We start from the raw sequence: 19,818 nt of genomic DNA, 5'->3' as shown, positions 1-19,818 counted from the left end.
CACACATTATTTAGATACTGACTGTTAGCACTTGGTAGTCTATAGCAACACCCTATAATAATATACTTTAGATGAGGCAGGTGAACCTGCAACCACAACACTTCAGTAACACTTGACATGAGATGTTCTGTAAGCATTACAAGGACGTAGCTCTGAATATATATATATATATATATATATATATATATATATATATATATATATATATATATATATATATATACATACACAGTGGGGATAACAAGTATTTGATACACTGCCGATTTTGCAGGTTTTCCTACTTACAAAGCATGTAGAGGTCTGTAATTTTTATCATAGGTACACTTCAACTGTGAGAGACGGAATCTAAAACAAAAATCCAGAAAATCACATTGTATGATTTTTAAGTAATTCATTTGCATTTTATTGCATGACATAAGTATTTGATCACCTACCAACCAGTAAGAATTCCAGCTCTCACAGACCTGTTATGCCAATTATGGACGATTATATTGCAATCCACGAGGAGACTGCGTGGCAGGCTTGACCACCTGTTACCCGAGTGCAGGCAGCAAGGAGCCATGGTAAGTTGCTAGCTAGCATTAAACTTATCTTATAAAAAACAATACATCTTAACATAATCACTAGTTAACTACATATGGTTGATGATATTACTAGTTTAAATAACTTGTCCTGCGTTGCATATAATCAATGCGGTGCCTGAAATTGTGGCACTTCTCTTGCGTTCAGTGTAAGCAGAGTCCGGGTATATGCAGCAGTTTGGGTCGCCTGGCTCATTGCAAACTGTGTGAAAACCATTTCTTATTAACAAAGACCGTAATTAATTTGCCAGAATTTTACATAACATTGAAGGCTGTGCAATGAAACAGCAATATTTAGACTTAGGGTTGCCACCTGTTCGATAAAATACGGAATCGTTCCGTATTTCACTGAATTTCATTCGAAATGATAGTTTCTGGATTTGACAATATTAATGACCAAAGGCTCGTATTTCTGTGTTTATTATATTATAATTAAGTCTATGATTTGATATTTAATAGAGCAGTCTGACTGAGCGGTGGTAGGCAGCAGCAGGAGGCTCGTAAGCATTCATTCAAACAGCACGTTCCTCCGTTTGCCAGCAGCTTTTCGCAATGCTCGAAGCACAGCACTGTTTATGACTTCAAGCCTATCAACTCCCGAGATTAGGCTGGCAATACTATAGTGCCTATAAGAACATACAATAGTCAAAGGTATTTAAATACAAATGATATAGAGAGAAATAGTCCTATAATAACTACAACCTAAAACTTCTTACCTGGGAATATTGAAGACTCATGTTAAAAGGAACCACCAGCTTTCATATGTTCTCACGTTCTGAGCAAGGAACTTTAACGTTAGCTTTTTTACATGGCACATATTGCACTTTTACTCTCTTCTCCAATGCTGTGTTTTTGCATTATTTAAACCAAATTGAACATGTTTCATTATTTATTTAAGACTAAATAGATTTTATGTATGTACAGTTGAAGTCGGAAGTTTACATACACTTAGGTTGGAGTTATTAAAACTCGTTTTTCAACCACTCCACAAATTTCTTGTTAACTTCTTGTCAATATGGGGGCGCTGTTTCCACTTTGGAAAAAATCGTGCCCAAATTAAACTGCCTCGTACTCTATTCTAGATCGTACAATATGCATATTATCATTACTATTGGATAGAAAACACTCAAGTTTCTAAAACCGTTTGAATTATATCTGTGAGTAAAACAGAACTAATTTTGCAGCAAACTTCCTGATAGGAAGTGAAAAATCTGAAATCGAGGCTCTGTTCCAGGGCCTTCCTATTCAATTGCCTGAAATCTATGGATATACATGCACTTCATACGCCTTCCACTAGATGTCAACAGGCAGTGGGGGTGGAATGGGGTGTCTAGCTTGATCTGAGGTCGAACAAGAGCTCTTGGAATGACGTGACCACAATTTCCTTTGTCTACCAAGGCGCGGGAAGAAACATCAGCATTGGCTTCTGAAAAGCGTTCGGTATAGACGTCTAATATCTCCGGCTTTGATTTTATTTGATACATGTGATAATATCATCGTAAAGTATGTTTTTTCAATATAGTTTTATCAGATTATTCAACGTTTATCGGGAGTTTTGGAGTTTTCCGTTCTCTGCGTTAGGTGAAGATGGACATCTTCGCGCCACTTGGCTAGCTAAGGTTGCTAATTCGACAGGAGAGAAGGACATTCTAAAACCAAACAATGATTTATTCTGGACAAAGGACTCCTTGTACAAGATTCTGATGGAAGCTCAGCAAAAAGTAAGAACAATTTATGATGTTATTTTGTATTTTTGTGTAAAATGTTTAGTCATATTCTCCGCCATTATAGCGGGTGCTGTCTCGCAATAACGCAAGCTGTATGTTGTACTAAAGTTATTTTTAAAAATCTAACACAGCGGTTGCATTAAGAACCAGTGTATCTTTCATTTGCTGTACAACATGTATTTTTTAGTAAAGTTTATGATGAGTTCTTTGATTAGATTAGGTGACTGTCCAAAATATCTCCGGACAATTTTGTGCATTTTGGCTACGTATTCACAATGTAAAACCAAGATTTGTACCTCTCAATATGCACATTTTCGAACAAAACATATTTGTATTGTGTAACATGATGTTATAAGACTGTCATCTGATGAAGTTGGTCAAGGTTAGTGATTAATTTTATATATTTTGCTGTTTTTTTGCGATCGCTACCTTTTGCTGCTGATAAATGCGGTTGTGTGTTTGGCTATTGTGGTAAGCTAATATAATGCTATATTGTCTTTTCGCTGTAAAACACTTAAAAAATCTGAAATATTGTCTGGATTCACAAGATGTTTATCTTTCATTTGCTGTACACCATGTATTTTTCATAAATGTTTTATGATGAGTATTTAGGTATTTCACGTTGCTCTCTGTAATTATTCTGGCTGGTTTGGTGATATTTTTGATGGTAGCTGCAATGTAAAACTATGATTTATACCTCAAATATGCACATTTTCGAACAAAACATAGATTTATTGTATAACATGTTATAAGACTGTCATCTGATGAAGTTGTTTCTTGGTTAGTGACTAATTATATCTCTATTTAGTCGGTTTTGTGATAGCTACCTAAGCGGTAGAAAAATGGTGAAAATATGCGGTTGAGTCTTTTGCTATTGTGGTTAGCTAATAGAAATACATAGTGTTTTCGCTGTAAAACATTTTAAAAATCGGAAATGATGGCTGGATTCACAAGATGTTTGTCTTTCATTTGCTGTATTGGACTTGTGATTTCATGAAAATTATATTATATGATATCCCTGTGGCATTAGGCTAGGCTATGCTAGTCAGCTTTTTTGATGGGGGGGATCCCGGATCCGGGAGAGAGAAGCGGTAGAGGTTAATTAACAAACTATAGTTTTGGCAAGTCGGTTAGGACATCTACTTTGTGCATGACACAAGTAATTTTTCCAACAATTGTTTATAGACAGATTATTTCACTTATAATTCACCATATCACAATTCCAGTGGGTCAGAAGTTTACATCCACTAAGTTGACTGTGTCTTTAAACAGCTTCCTGAACAAGCATATGAAACAGTGTTTAGACCCTTTAAAATGTGAAGCCTGTGAAGTTATTTGGATTTTTACGAATTATCTTTGAAAGACAGCGTCCTGAAAATGTGACGTTTCTTTTTTGCTGAGTTTATGTATGTGTGTAGATGTGTGTATATTTACACATGTTAAGTTTGCTGAAAATAAACGCAGTTGACAGTGAGAGGACGTTTCTTTTTTTGCTGAGTTTATATCTCAACACCTCCATAAGCATTCCTGTCTCTTCTGTAGGTGTTATCCTTGTATTGCTACTGCTGTATCATCAAATTAATTATCTAAGTGAGTCTCAGAAATGGCTAATATGTTAATGTTATGGAAATCAGGCTACATATATTAATATGTACTATTTGTAGCCCTTTCCTGGGTAGCTTATCAGAGATCGACATAATATGGAAAAGAATAAACTAAGCAAGAGGGGGGGAAAAACATTCAGCAGTCCATGAATCAGTTGGGTGTGTGTGTGTGTGTGTGCTGTGGGGTTGAAGCTAGGAACACGTAGGCTTGGCTCTCTCATCTCTTCTATGCTTTTGGGAGGGAGGGTGGACAAAGAGCCTGTCATAGCGGATGTAAGCAATGTCCCTATGCGCTCTGACAGCTTTCATGGCTGGGATAAGTTCTTTCCCCTTCATGAAATGCCAATGAGATCCTACATCTGTAACATGAAATGCCAATGAGTTGAAGAAGTTAGCTGGCTCTGTTAGGGCAACCAGCTTAACTGGCAGAGATTCAGGCTTTTGTTAGCTTGCGCTGGCTGCTAAAGGAAGCAGGCTAGCGTGGAAGAGAGTGGCTGAGGGGGTCTTTGAAGTGAAACGGAGCTAACCACCTTTCATTCCCAGAGGAGAGAGCTAGAGAGTGAGCCTAGCCCCTCAGGCGCTGTTTGGAAACTCCACTGTTTCGCTCCAGTGAAGGGAGGACATGAGGCAAGGCTGCTTCTTCCAGCAGCAGGACTCTATTTCAAACACATATTTCCACAACCCCTATTCCTGCCCTGTCTGTGCAATTCTATTGCCTGTTGAATACCACACTTTCTTCCTGATACACCTCTTGTGGACGTCTCAGCCTAAAACATGACGTCATCCTGAAACAGTCTGTTTGAGGTGGGGGTCTGAGGTGGGTTTAAAAAAAATTAAAACATTCTTTCTCTGGAATGTATGCTTTGGCAACAAATACAAGTATAGGACAAGTCAATCACATTATTTGAGTAAGAGTTAACAGATTGTTTCCCCAAAAAATATTTTACCCCCTTTTTCTCCCTAATTTCAATCTTATCTCATCGCTGCAACTCCCCAATGGGCTCGGGAGAGGCGAAGGTGGTGTCATGCGTGCTCCGAAACATTACCCGCCAAACCGAGCTTCTTAACACCAGCCCGCTTAACCCAGAAGCCAGCTGCACCAATGTGTCGGTGGAAACACCGATTAACTGATGACCGAAGTCAGCCTGCAGGTGCCCGGCACGCCACATGGAGGTGCTGTAGCGCGATGAGCCAAGTTCAACCCCCCCAGCTAAACCCTCCCCAAACCCAGACGACTGGGGCAAATTGTGCTCTGTCCTATGGGACCCCCGGTCACGGCCGATTATGACACAGCCTGGGATTGATCCCAGGTCTGTAGTGATGCCGGAAGCACCGTAATACATTAGACCGCTGAGCCACTCCGTAGTCCCTGGATTATGAGCTGTTAAAATGAGATGGTACTTTAACTGTAAGTTGCAGTGAATAAAAGTGTCTGATAAACGACCATTATGTTAACATTTGATCCGCTTATGTGACCTATCTATATCTGCCATGTCCCATGTCCCCTTAGGAGGCAGAGGGGGCGCTGCCCTACCTGCTGGTGCTGTGTGGGGACCACGGGATGTCCGAGACGGGCAGCCACGGGGGCTCGTCTGAGCATGAGGTCAACACCCCCCTGGTGCTCATCAGCCCCACCTTCAAGAAGAAAGGTAAGCATTGGCTCTCCTGTTATCCCTCTGTCTGTTTGTCAGTCTGTCTTGGTGTCATTGCTGAAGTAGGCACATGCACACCGGTGTTCAAATGCGTATCACAACACTTATCCATAATAGTATAGTGAAAATATTGTAGTTACGGCCCACCACTAATATGTCCATTTACATTTGTTTTCACCTAGGAAAAATGTGGTTAAGTGAGGATTAACATGACTTTTGATAGGTAAGGGCCTACTCCTGACTTTTGATAGGTAAGGGCCTACTCCAGAGCGCCTGTGCCACACACGTACATGCCTGGTTAAATAAAGGCTACAAAAAATGCACACACAAACATACACACACGGCTGTCTCAGCTGAGCTCTCACTGTGAGAAGCGGTGACGTCTTGGCACTGTGTGAAGAGGAGCTCATTAACGTCTCGCCGCTCTGTGACGAACGCGTCCGAGGCCGTTGGTGTGAATGTGATAATTGTTTCTGTATTTGCCACGTCTATTTCTAGATCACTCCTCATCTACATGGGTTTATTTCAGGTGGATCAGATTTTACTGAGAGACTGGCTGAGAAATTAAGCATTGGCAGAAACAGGCTGGTACAGTAACTTGTACTGTAGGACCTCAGACACATGATGGACAGGCTGGTACAGTAACTTGTACTGTAGGACCTCAGACACATGATGGACAGGCTGGTACGGTAACTTGTACTGTAGGACCTCAGACACATGATGGACAGGCTGGTACAGTAACTTGTACTGTAGGACCTCAGACACATGATGGACAGGCTGGTACAGTAACTTGTACTGTAGGACCTCAGACTCATGATGGACAGGCTGGTACGGTAACTTGTACTGTAGGACCTCAGACACATGATGGACAGGCTGGTACAGTAACTTGTACTGTAGGACCTCAGACACATGATGGACAGGCTGGTACAGTAACTTGTACTGTAGGACCTCAGACACATGATGGACAGGCTGGTACAGTAACTTGTACTGTAGGACCTCAGACACATGATGGACAGGCTGGTACAGTAACTTGTACTGTAGGACCTCAGACTCATGATGGACAGGCTGGTACGGTAACTTGTACTGTAGGACCTCAGACACATGATGGACAGGCTGGTACAGTAACTTGTACTGTAGGACCTCAGACACATGATGGACAGGCTGGTACAGTAACTTGTACTGTAGGACCTCAGACTCATGATGGACAGGCTGGTACGGTAACTTGTACTGTAGGACCTCAGACACATGATGGACAGGCTGGTACAGTAACTTGTACTGTAGGACCTCAGACACATGATGGACAGGCTGGTACAGTAACTTGTACTGTAGGACCTCAGACACATGATGGACACAGAGCTCATGTTCTGGATTGTCCTGTCAACTCAACTGGCAGGATTTAAGCTTGAGCTTTTATCAAACCTAAAAACAGGACACAGCATTATATATATTATTATATATATTATTTATTTAATAATGGGTTTATTTTAAGGTGTGCTACACAAAGTGAATGAATCATTGTTATTGAAGTATGACGTAGAGGAGTAGGGGATTTGATTAGAGCTACGGTACATATGTTCTGCTCCTGTGACTATTCACTTCATTTCTCAACTGTATACGTGTGTGAATGTACGTACGCGCATGCTTGTGTGTTTGTGTACGCATGCGTTTGTGTGTGTACGTGTGCATTTCTGTCTGTCTTCTGCATGTGTGCCTCCTTGCGCCCTCTTGTTTCTATATCCTGAGATACTGTCTCTACTCCTTATAAACAGTAGGGATGGAGAAACCGTCAACAGTAGAGCAGGTGGACCTGACCCCGACACTGGCTCTTGGTCTGGGCCTGCCCATCTCCCAGAACAGCGTGGGCCGACTCATCCAGCCCGTGGTTGAGGAGGCCTCGCTCAGGGACCAGCTGCGCTTCCTGCACCTCAACGGTCACCAGCTGAGCTACCTGCTGAAGGACAGCATGCCAGCCTATGAGAAAGGTAAGAGGAAATAGTGTGGGTCAGTGCAGGGGTAGTGCCAGATCAGAGCAAGGCTAAATCAGCTTCCAGCCTCCCAAAGTCAATGTGTACTTTGGACCCGTTCCGAAATGAATCCGTGGCTTTCCCACCCAACCCAACATGCATAAAACATTTTTTTTTTTAAAGGAGACCGGTTCCAAATGGACCCAAGGACAGTCAGAACCATTCCGAAATGGCCAGTGGAAAAACAGGCGCAAACGGACCCATGCTGTTTTGATCTGAAAGACCCATTCGGCTCCGAGAGAGGGAAAGAAACCTCTGCCATCAATAAACGAGTGATATTGGCCAAATTATCAATCCTTAAAAACTGCTAAATGACATAAAACAAGCCAGAAGAAAATTATATTTCGATGTGTCGCATAATCCAAACATTATAGCTTATTGTTTTATTGGTTTTTACTTTCCTAAAACAATAAGTTGTTCACCTCACGATTCAGATGTTGGAGATTTGAGCGCTCAATTTATCAGGGCATTGCATGCATTTAAGTCTATAGGCCTAGGCTCCACTGTATGATATTGATATTTAAAAAAAATATATATATATAAAGGAAGAGAAGCTTAGGCCTAGCCCAGAGAGAAAGATGGAGATTTCTGCCACCAACATGCGTTCTCTATCCTTGTCTGATAGGCTTCTACTAGTATACAGCTGTAGGCGTACTATACAGGAGGAAGAATTTGGCGTGGATAATATTTTTTTAAATAAAGATGATCATTATATTGTTACTCCTTTAATCTGACTTTGGTAGGCCTAAAACATTCTTCCTCACCTCAAGTTCAACTGAGTCAGCTGGACTGCTGGTGCGTACTGCCTTCATAGGCCTGTAGTAGCTAAGCCTAGTGACAATACCACACCAAACCTTCACAAAAGTTTCTAAACTTGATTAGGGTAATATCAAAGTAAGTCAAGTCATTGTTTATAGATAAAATATGTGGAACGGCTTTCTTCCTGGGATGAAGGAGAGGACCAAAACGCAGCGCGGCTAGTGTTCAACATGTTTAATAAAGAATAATAACGTGAACACTACAAGCTACAAAACAATAAAATGTGAAAACCGAAAACAGTCCTATCTGGTGCAGAACACAAAGACAGAAAACAATCACCCACAAACCAACAGTGCAAACAGGCTACCTTAATATGGTTCCCAATCAGAGACAATGACAAACACCTGCCTCTGATTGAGAACCATATTAGGCCAAACAACAAACCCAACATAGAAACACAAAACCTAGACTACACCCACCCAGCTCACGTCCTGACCAACTAAACAAAGACTAAACCAAGGAAATAAGGTCAGGAACGTGACAATATGATCCGTAGGCCTACCCAACAAATGACAGCAATAGGCTGATATTTATTTTACATCCGGCCTACTTTAAACTTGTATCTTAAATTAAATACAGAGCACAAAATTGAAAAGACAACTTAATTTAGCTATGAAAATGTCTCAACAAAATGAAACAAAACACTTTTAGCATATTTTAAGAAATGTTTTAGATTCTAAAAAAGTTTATAATAATAATGATAAAACAAATTATAATAAATACGAAAACAAATAAATAAAAGTTTGAAAATTGCATCAAACCTGAATAGCGAGTTGCACACATTTCATTTGGCCGCGCCAATGTTCTTTTCATCTTTATCCCATAAACTTGTCCTCACAGAAGACTATGCTCTTTCACCTCTTTTGTTTTACTTAAATGAAAAAGTCCTCCATCTTTGCAATCAACAGTTGCCTAGGCCAAAGCTCCTTTCACTCGTGCTCTCTCTCTCTTCAGCAACAGGTGCACGTGAGGTGAGTGGCCGGAACCAGTTTCAGCTGGACATTAACTACACTCTATGTTTTATTGAGTTGCAATTGGCGAAGTTCTGATCACCTCGCACATTAAATTAACAGAGGACAGATCCAGTCGGTAAATCAATTATAATTGCACATACCTGAGACCCGTGGCAATTATATAAGACCCCACCCAGATCTGAGACAAAAGTCCGAATTTATGGTCTCGGAATTTCAGGTTTGTTGGACCCGTGAAGACCTCTAGTGTGTACAAAGCTATTCGGATAAAGCCAAGATAAGTGGCTCAATTCAAGTATTTTATTAATAACACAAGGATACACAAGCAATGTGTATGTGTGGCATACACACACACCCCCAAAGCACATATGTTCCTGCAACCATTTATGTCTGTAAATAGATGTATTGACAACCGCAAAGAATTCAACCGGTTTAAGTTACAAAGATTGCATTTGGTTGCCTCTCTACAGAAGACAATCATCCTTCTCTTTCCACACACACACACACACACACACACACACACACACACACACACACACACACACACACACACACACACACACACCACACCACACCACACCACACCACACCACACCACACACACACCTGTGTTTAGGCTATGTTGTATACATGTCAGAGTGTGGCTGTGAGGCCTGTCCTTCGTCTATTACAGTGGATGTTCTGTATCAGGTGTTTGTCTATTGAGATTGCATGGCTGTGTGCTCGATTTTAAACAACTGTAAGCAACTGGTGTGGTTGAAATAGCCAAATCCACTAATTTGAAGGGTTGCCCACATGCTTTTGTATATACAGTACCAGTCAAAAGTTCAAACACACCTACTCATTCAAGGGTTTTTCTTTATTTTTACTATTTTCTACATTGTAGAATAATAGTGAAGACATCAAAAATATGAAATAACACATGTAGTAACCAATAAAGTGTTAAACAAATCAAAATATATTTTATAATTGAGATTCTTCAAAGTAGCCACCCTTTGTCTTGATGACAGCTTTGCACACTCTTGGCATTCTCTCAACCAGCTTCATGAGGTAGTAACCTGGAATGCATTTCAATTAACAGGTGTGCCTTGTTAATTTGTGGAATTGCATTCATTCTTAATGCGTTTGAATCAATCCGTTGTGTTGTGACAAGGTAGGGTTGGTATTAGAGGTCGACCGATTAATCGGAATGGCCGATTAATTAGGGCCGATTTCAAGTTTTCATAACAATCGGTAATCAGCATTTTTGGCACCGATTATGGGCGATTACATTGCACTCCACGAGGAGACTGCGTGGCAGGCTGACTACCTGTTATGCGAGTGCAGCAAGGAGCCAAGGTAAGGTGCTAGCTAGCATTAAACGTATCTTATAAAAAACAATCAATCTTAACATAATCACTAGTTAACTACACATGGTTGATGATATTACTAGTTGCATATAATTGATGCGGTGCCTGTTAATTTATCATTGAATCACAGCCTACTTCGCCAAGCGGGTGATTTAACAAGCGTGTTCGCGAAAAAGCACTGTCGTTGCACCAATGTGTACCTAACCATAAACATCAACGCCTTTCTTAAATTCAATACACAAGTATATCTTTTTAAACCTGCATATTTAGTTAATATTGCCTGCTAACATGAATTTCTTTTAACAAGGGAAATTGTGTCAATTCTCTTGCGTTCTGTGCAACAGAGTCAGGGTATATGCAGCAGTTCGGGCCACCTGGCTCGTTGCGAACTGTGTGAAGACAATTTCTTCCTAACAAAGACAGCCAACTTTGCCAAACGGGGGATGATTTAACAAAAGCGCATTTGTAATCGTTGCACAAATGTTTTTTTTTTTTTTAAACCTGCATATTTAGTTAAAAGAAATTCATGTTAGCAGGCAATATTAACTAGGGAAATTGTGTCACTTCTCTTGCGTTCATTGCACGCAGAGTCAGGGTATATGCAACAGTTTGGGCCGCCTGGCTCGTTGCAAACTAATTTGCCAGAATTTTACATTACATTACAGTTATGGATGCCACCCGTTAGATAAAATACGTAACAGTTCCGTATTTCACTGAAAGAATAAACGTTTTGTTTTCGAAATGATAGTTTCCGGATTTTACCATATTAATGACCTAAGGCTCGTATTTGTGTGTTATTATATTATAATTAAGTCTATGATTTGATAGAGCAGTCTGACTGAGCGGTGGTAGGCAGCAGCATGCTCGTAAGCATTCATTCAAACAGCACGTTCCTGCGTTTGCCAGCAGCTCTTCGCAATGCTTCAAGCATTGCGCTGTTTATGACTTCAAGCCTATCAACTCCTGAGATTAGGCTGGCAATACTAAAGTACCTATTAGAACATCCAATAGTCAAAGGTATATGAAATACAAATGGTATAGAGAGAAATAGTCCTATAATAACTGCAACCTAAAACTTCTTACCTGGGAATGTTGAAGACTCATGTTAAAAGGAACCACCAGCTTTCATATGTTCTCACGTTCTGAGCAAGGAACTTAAACATTAGCTTTTTAACATGGCACATATTGCACTTTTACTTTCTTCTCCAACACTTTGTTTTTGCAATATTTAAACCAAATTGAACATGTTTCATTATTAAATTGAGACTAAATAGATTTTATTGATGTATTATATTAAGTTAAAATAAAAGTTTTCATTGTTCGTTCAGTATTGTTATAATTGTCATTATTACACATATATTACACTGCTCAAAAAAATAAAGGGAACACTAAAATAACACACCCTAGATCTGAATGAAATATTCTTATTAAATACTTTTTTTTTTACATAGTTGAATGTGCTGATAACAAAATCACACAAAAATTATCAATGGAAATCTAATTTATCAACCCATGGAGGTCTGGATTTGGAGTCAGACTCAAAATTAAACTGGAAAACCACACTACAGGCTGATCCAACTTTGATGTAATGTCCTTAAAACAAGTCAAAATGTGGCTCAGTAGTGTGTGTGGCCTCCACGTGCCTGTATGACCTCCCTACAACGCCTGGGCATGCTTCTGATGAGGTGGCGGATGGTCTCCTGAGGGATCTCCTCCCAGACCTAGACTAAAGCATCCGCCAACTCCTGGACAGTCTGTGGTGCAACGTGGCGTTGGTGGATGGAGCGAGACATGATGTCCCAGATGTGCTCAATTGGATTCAGGTCTGGGGAACGGGCGGGCCAGTCCATAGCATCAATGCCTTCCTCTTGCAGGAACTGCTGACAGACTCCAGCCACGTGAGGTCTAGCATTGTCTTGCATTAGGAGGAACCCAGGGCCAACCGCACCAGCATATGGTCTCACAAGGGGTCTGAGGATCTCATCTCGGTACCTAATGGCAGTCAGGCTACCTCTGGCGAGCACATGGAGGGCTGTGCGGCCCCACAAAGAAATGCCACCCCACACCATGACTGACCCACCGCCAAACCGGTCATGCTGGAGGATGTTGCAGGCAGCAGAACGTTCTCCACGGCGTCTCCAGACTCTGTCACGTCTGGCACATGTGCTCAGTGTGAACCTGCTTTAATCTGTGAAGAGCACAGGGTGCCAGTGGCGAATTTGCCAATCTTGGTGTTCTCTGGCAAATGCCAAACGTCCTGCACGGTGTTGGGCTGTAAGCACAACCCCCACCTGTGGACGTCGGGCCCTCATACCACCCTCATGGAGTCTGTTTCTGACCGTTTGAGCAGACACATGCACATTTGTGGCCTGCTCGAGGTCATTTTGCAGGGCTCTGGCAGTGCACCTCCTGCTCCTCCTTGCACAAAGGCGGAGATAGCGGTCCTGCTGCTGGGTTGTTGCCCTCCTACGGCCTCCTCCACGTCTCCTGATGTACTGGCCTGTCTCCTGGTAGCTCTTCCATGCTCTGGACACTACGCTGACAGACACAGCAAACCTTCTTGCCACAGCTCGCATTGATGTGCCATCCTGGATGAACTGCACTACCTGAGCCACTTGTGTGGGTTGTAGACTCCGTCTCACGCTACCACTAGAGTGAAAGCACCGCCAGCATTCAAAAGTGACCTAAACTTCAGCCAGGAAGCATAGGAACTGAGAAGTGGTCTGTGGTCACCACCTGCAGAACCACTCCTTTATTGGGGGTGTCTTGCTAATTGCCTATAATTTCCACCTTTTGTCTATTCCATTTGCACAACAGCATGTGAAATGTATTGTCAATCAGTGTTGCTTCCTAAGTGGACAGTTTGATTTCACAGAAGTGTGATTGACTTGGAGTTACATTGTGTTGTTTAAGTGTTCCCTTTATTTTTTTGAGCAGTGTATATAAAAATCAGCCGGTATCAGCTTTTTTGGGTCCTCCAATAATCGGTATCGGCGTTGAAAAATCATATTTGGTCGACTTCTAGTTGGTGTACAGATACAGATAGCACTATTTGGTAAAATACAAAATATTATGGCAAGAACAGCTAAAATAAGCAAAGGGAAACGACAGTCCGTTATTACTATAGGACATGAATGTCAGTCAATGCAGAAAATTTTAACTTTCTTTAAGTGCAGTCGGAAAAACCACAAATTGCTATGATGAAGCTGGCTCTCATGGGGACTGCCACAGGAAAGGAAGACCCAGAGTAACCTCTGCTGCCGAGGATAAGTTCATTAGAGTTACCAGCCTCAGAAATTGCAGCCCAATAAATGCTTCATGGAGTTCAAGTAACAGACACATCTCAACATTAACTGTTCAGAGGAGACTGCGTGAATCAGGCCTTCGTGTTTGAATTGCTGCAAAGAAACCACTACTAAAGGACACCAATAATAATAAGAGACTTCTTTGTGCCAAGAAACACGAGCAATGGACATTAGACCGGTGGAAATCTGTCCTTTGGTCTGATGAATCCAAATTTGAGATTTTTGGTTCCAACCGCCGTGTCTTTGTGAGAAGCAGAGTAGGTGAACGGATGATCTCCGCATGTGTGGTTCCCACCGTGAAGCATGGAGGAGGTGTGATGGTTTGGGGGGCTTTGCTGGTGACACTGTGATTTATTTAGAATTCAAGGCACACTTAACCAGCATGGCTACCCTTGCATTCTGCAGCGATACACCATCCCATCATTGTTTTTCAACAGGACAATGACCCAACACACCTCCAGGCTGTGTAAGGGCTATTTGACCAAGAAGGAGAGTGATGGAGTGATGCATCAGATGACCTGCCCTCCACAATCACCCAACCTCAACCCAATTAAGATTGATTGGGATGAGTTGGACCGCAGTGTGAAGGAAAAGCAGCCAACAAGTACTCAGCATATGTGGGAACTCTTTCAAGACTGTTGGAATAGCATTCCAGGTGAAGCTGGTTGAGAGAATACCAGTAGTGTGCAAAGCTCCCATCAAGGCAAAGGGTGGCTACTTAGAAGAATCTAAAATAAGTTTTGTTTTAACACTTTTTTTGTTTGTTTACTGATATGTGTTATTTCATAATTTTGATGTCCTCACTATCATTCTGCAATGTAGAAAATAGTAAAAAAATAAAGAAAAACCCTTGAATGAGTAGGTGTGTCCAATCTTTTGACTGGTACTGTATAGTGTATGATACCTTATTGATGTCACTTTTAAATCCACTTCAATCAATGTAGATGAAACGGAGGAGACAGGTTAAAATATTTTTTAGCCTTGAGGCAATTGAGACATTTATGTGTGCCATTCAGGGTGAATGGGCAAGATAAAATATATAAGTGCCTTTAAACGGGGATTCTTCAAATAGCCACCATTTGCCTTGATGACAGATTTGCACACTCTTGGCCATTCTCTCAACCAGCTTCATGAGGAATGCTTTTCTGACAGTCTTGAAAGAGTTCCCACATATGCTGAGTACTTGTTGGCTGCTTTTCCTTCACACTGCGGTCCAACTCATCCCAATCAATCTTAATTGGGTTGAGGTTGGGTGATTGTGGAGGATGGTACGGAACGGCATAGGCAAGATGCAGTAGATGGTATAGTGTACAGTATATACATATGAGATGAGTAATCTAGGGTATACAAACATAAAGTGGCATAGTTTAAAGTGGCTAGTGATACATGTATTACATAAAGATGGCAAGATGCAGTAGATGATATAGAGTACAGTATATACATATACATATGAGATGAGTAATGTAGGGTATGTAAACATTATATTAAGTTGCATTGTTTAAAGTGGCTAGTGATACATTTTTACATACATTTCCATCAATTCCCATTATTAAAGTGGCTGGAGTTGAGTCAGTATGTTGGCAGCAGCCACTAAATGTTAGTGGTGGCTGTTTAACAGTCTGATGGCCTTGAGATAGAAGCTGTTTTTCAGTCTCTCGGTCCCTGCTTTGATGCACCTGTCCAGTACAACATTAGTGCCCAAAATAATGCACAACTCGTCGTACCTTGACACGAATGGGGTATGGCAGCCAACAACCTTACAGAGTTCCACTTATTTCAGCAAAAAAATAAACTGCAGCTGCATTGGGCTAAGGAATGAAAACACTGGAGAAGTGGAAAAACATTGCCTGGACTGATGAATCCCGGTTCCTGCTGGTTCACGCTGGTGGGTGACTAGGATATGGAGAAAAACACATGAGTACATGCATCCATCGTGGTGGTGGTGTGGGGTGTGTTTTCATGGCACACGTTGGGCCCCGTGATAAAATTGGAGCAACATTTAAATGCCACAGCATATTTGAACATCATTGCCAATCAGGTGCATCCGTTCATGTGCGAATAGATTTTTCAGCAGGATGCTGCCCCATGCTACAAGGCTAGGATTGTCCAGGAGTGGTTCCACAAACATGACAGTGAATTCAGCTTACCGCAGTGGCCTGCCAATTCACCAGATCTCAATTCAATTTGAGTATCTGTGGGATGAGATGGAACAAGATTTTCGTAGTAGAAATCAACTACTAGCCAACTTGACACAACTGTGGGAAGCATTGGAGATAACATGAGCCAGCATCTCTGTGGAACGCTTTCGACACATTGTAGAGTCCATAGTCTGGCTAAATGAGTATATTCTGAGGGCAAAAGGTGGTTCAACTCAATATTAGGAATGTGTTCCTAATATTTTGTACGCTCTGTACAACGTTTAATTCTGTACATTTACACTGAGGTAATAGTGGTTCTGAGGTCTCACTAGGTTGGAACATGGAGCCTACAATTCCAGGTTTGTGGGTTTGATTTCCCCAGGTTTCCCATGTTGAATATGTAAAGTTTGGCACTGTGGTATGTCAGAATCCCTTGAAGATTCTCTGCTGGTGTTCCAACTATATAGAACAGTACAGGAACATATTCCATATTCTTTTTGAGGTAGGGTTCGTTCCTGCTGTAGAATGTGTTCTAGCTGGCTTCAGAATGATGTGTTGTTCTAGCTGGCTTCAGAATGATGTGTTGTTCTAGCTGGCTTCAGAATGATGTGTTGTTCTAGCTGGCTTCAGAATGATGTGTTGTTCTAGCTGGCTTCAGAATGATGTGTTGTTCTAGCTGGCTTCAGAATGATGTGTTGTTCTAGCTGGCTTCAGTATGATGTGTTGTTCTAGCTGGCTTCAGAATGATGTGTTGTTCTAGCTGGCTTCAGAATGATGTGTTGTTCTAGCTGGCTTCAGAATGATGTGTTGTTCTAGCTGGCTTCAGAATGATGTGTTGTTCTAGCTGGCTTCAGAATGATGTGTTGATCTAGCTGGCTTCAGAAGGATGTGTGGGCGTGCACGGGCGTTAGTGAGTGTTTGTGTGTGGGTGAGTGTGTGGCCGTGAGTTAGTGAGTGTTTGTGTGTGAGCGCGTGAGTGTGCGTGAGTGTGTCTCTCTCCTCAGAGTACTTGAACCTGATCAACGTCAAGTCTCACAATGCAGATTCGTATCAGTGAATGTGTGTCAAAACACAGGCTGGACACAAAGAGACGTCGAATTCAGACATTTGAGAACGTTTGGAGGACGCTCACCCACCAAAAATGTAAAATTATGGCATAGCACTGGGCTGGAACTCACGAGGCTCAGAGCCAGAGAGCTGCCTTTACCACTGTAGTACTCGGAGCCAGAGGCTGCCTAGACCATTGCACCAGTCAGAGCCAGAGACCTGCCTAAACCACTGCACCAGTCAGAGCCAGAGACCTGCCTAAACCACTGCACCGCTCAGAGCCAGAGAGCTGCCTAGACCGCCGCGCCGCTCGGAGCCAGAGAGCTGCCTAGACCGCCGCGCCGCTCGGAGCCAGAGAGCTGCCTAGACCGCCGCACCGCTCGGAGCCAGAGAGCTGCCTAGACCGCCGCACCGCTCGGAGCCAGAGAGCTGCCTAGACCGCCGCACCGCTCGGAGCCAGAGAGCTGCCTAGACCGCCGCACCGCTCGGAGCCAGAGAGTTGCTTAGATCGCTTTGCCACTCAGAATCAGAGCGCAGCCTAGACCACTCTGCCACGGCAGTTCACCATTCTCTAGCAAGCAGGGAGGGTACTTGATGATACTTAATGTAAACAGTGCATTGTTTTTAATTATTTAGTTTTAAGCCTTCCCCAAGCCATAGCCCTAACCTTAAGCACTCAAAACAAATTGCTAAACTTAACCTTTTCAGTTTATGTTTAACCTTGTAACCCCGCGAAATTAACCCTGGAACCACGCGATATGAATGGGTAAAATATTGACTTTCATCCAATTACGTCAAATTCCAAAGTGAAACTATGAGGTCAGGTCAGAACATGCCCTCTATGTGCTCGCCGTGCGCCATGCCACCTAAATACCACACGCATAGATGCACACAGGCAAACATACAGACATACACTCACACACATGCACACACATACGCATGCACGCAGACACAGTTCTACATGCCACAGTTCAAGACGTTTGCATTACCTGAGTATTTCGATAAATGACACACATTGAACCGTGAGTAAAGTTATTGATTTTGACTACAACACTACATACACCACAACCTCATGAGAGTCTAATCACTCTGTCTGTGTTACCTGGCAGACTTAATTGTAAAGCAGTATTTCTCAATATATTGCAGGTACGTTGAACACTGCCCTAAACAGATGTGATGTTATTCAGCTTATATTCCCTATTCAGTGATATTCTGACTGCTTTGTGAAAGATTTCCTCTGATTTAGCTTGTAAGAAGGGTATAATCATCCTAGATGAACTGGAGAATTTTGAGCACTGATGTACCATAAATGAATCATATGAGTTTTAACTTATTAATTACCAAGTGTGTATCTTCAACTCCCTAAGTCAGGGTTGATTATCATCTATCTGATTATCGATTCACCGCCACCCTCTCCCCTTCATCTCCTTCTTCTTATTTCAGGACTCAGCTGTTCTTAGGTCACCCCATGGGCCTCTTAGTGATGAATGCTCATTACGGTAGAAAAATGCATGCTAATCAATCAGAGTGGCTGCTTAGTGCAACTGTAATTTAGATTGCAGTAGAGTAGCTCAAGAGTATTTAGTATTTATTAAGATCCCCATTAGCTGCTGCCAAGAGAGATGATAACTCACTCAGGTCTTAAATTACTGTTCTGATTTCAACCTAAAATGGCTGCCAGGAAGGCTCTTGTCCACACTGCAGCCTATTCAGCAAATTATTAATTCGCCAGTTTCCATAGTGATTCTGGGACATCTCCTTTACAAGCAGCGGACTTAAGTCTAGTTCCTGAGGCTATTACAACTCTTAGATAGTAACCTCAAAGCATCCTTGTTCTTCCTGTGTACACAATGGACATGCCTAGACATCAACGCAAACATCTATCTCACTCCGGACATGCCTAGACATCAACGCAAACAGCCATCTCACGCCGGACGTGCCTAGACCTCTACGCAAACAGCCTTCTCACGCCGGACGTGCCTAGACCTCTACGCAAACAGCCATCTCACGCCGGAAGTGCCTAGACCTCTACGCAAACAGCCATCTCACGCCGGAAGTGCCTAGACCTCTACGCAAACAGCCATCTCACGCCGGAAGTGCCTAGACCTCTACTCAAACAGCAATCTCACGCCGGACGTGCCTAGACCTCTACGCAAACAGCCATCTCACGCCAGACGTGCCTAGACCTCTACGCAAACAGCCATCTCACGCTGGACGTGCATAGACTCTACGCAAACAGCCATCTTACGCCGGACGTGCCTAGACCTCTACACAAACAGCCATCTCACGTCGGACGTGCCTAGACCTCTACGCAAACAGCCATCTCACGCCGGACGTGCATAGACTCTACGCAAACAGCCATCTTACGCCGGACGTGCCTAGACCTCTACGCAAACAGCCTTCTCACGCCGGACGTGCCTAGACCTCTACGCAAACAGCCATCTCACGCCGGACGTGCCTAGACCTCTACGCAAACAGCCATCTCACGCCGGACGTGCATAGACTCTACGCAAACAGCCATCTTACGCCGGACGTGCCTAGACCTCTACGCAAACAGCCTTCTCACGCCGGACGTGCCTAGACCTCTACGCAAACAGCCAT

At 42.5% G+C, this 19,818-nt stretch overlaps 1 protein-coding gene across 1 annotated transcript in view; it reads left to right on the top strand.

Moving 5' to 3' along the window:
• Window positions 1-19,818, top strand: part of LOC129858231 (GPI ethanolamine phosphate transferase 2-like) — a 122,673-nt gene that overhangs the window by 36,267 nt on the left and 66,588 nt on the right. Inside the window, exons 5-6 of the mRNA XM_055927284.1 lie at window positions 5,423-5,561; window positions 7,334-7,546. Of these exons, the coding sequence (XP_055783259.1) occupies window positions 5,423-5,561; window positions 7,334-7,546 (352 nt within the window). The remainder of the gene's footprint in view (window positions 1-5,422; window positions 5,562-7,333; window positions 7,547-19,818) is intronic.

Source organism: Salvelinus fontinalis, chromosome 6, assembly GCF_029448725.1.
Source record: "Salvelinus fontinalis isolate EN_2023a chromosome 6, ASM2944872v1, whole genome shotgun sequence".
In the NCBI taxonomy this organism is placed as follows: domain Eukaryota; kingdom Metazoa; phylum Chordata; class Actinopteri; order Salmoniformes; family Salmonidae; genus Salvelinus; species Salvelinus fontinalis.
This window is presented reverse-complemented; position numbering and strand designations above follow the sequence as displayed.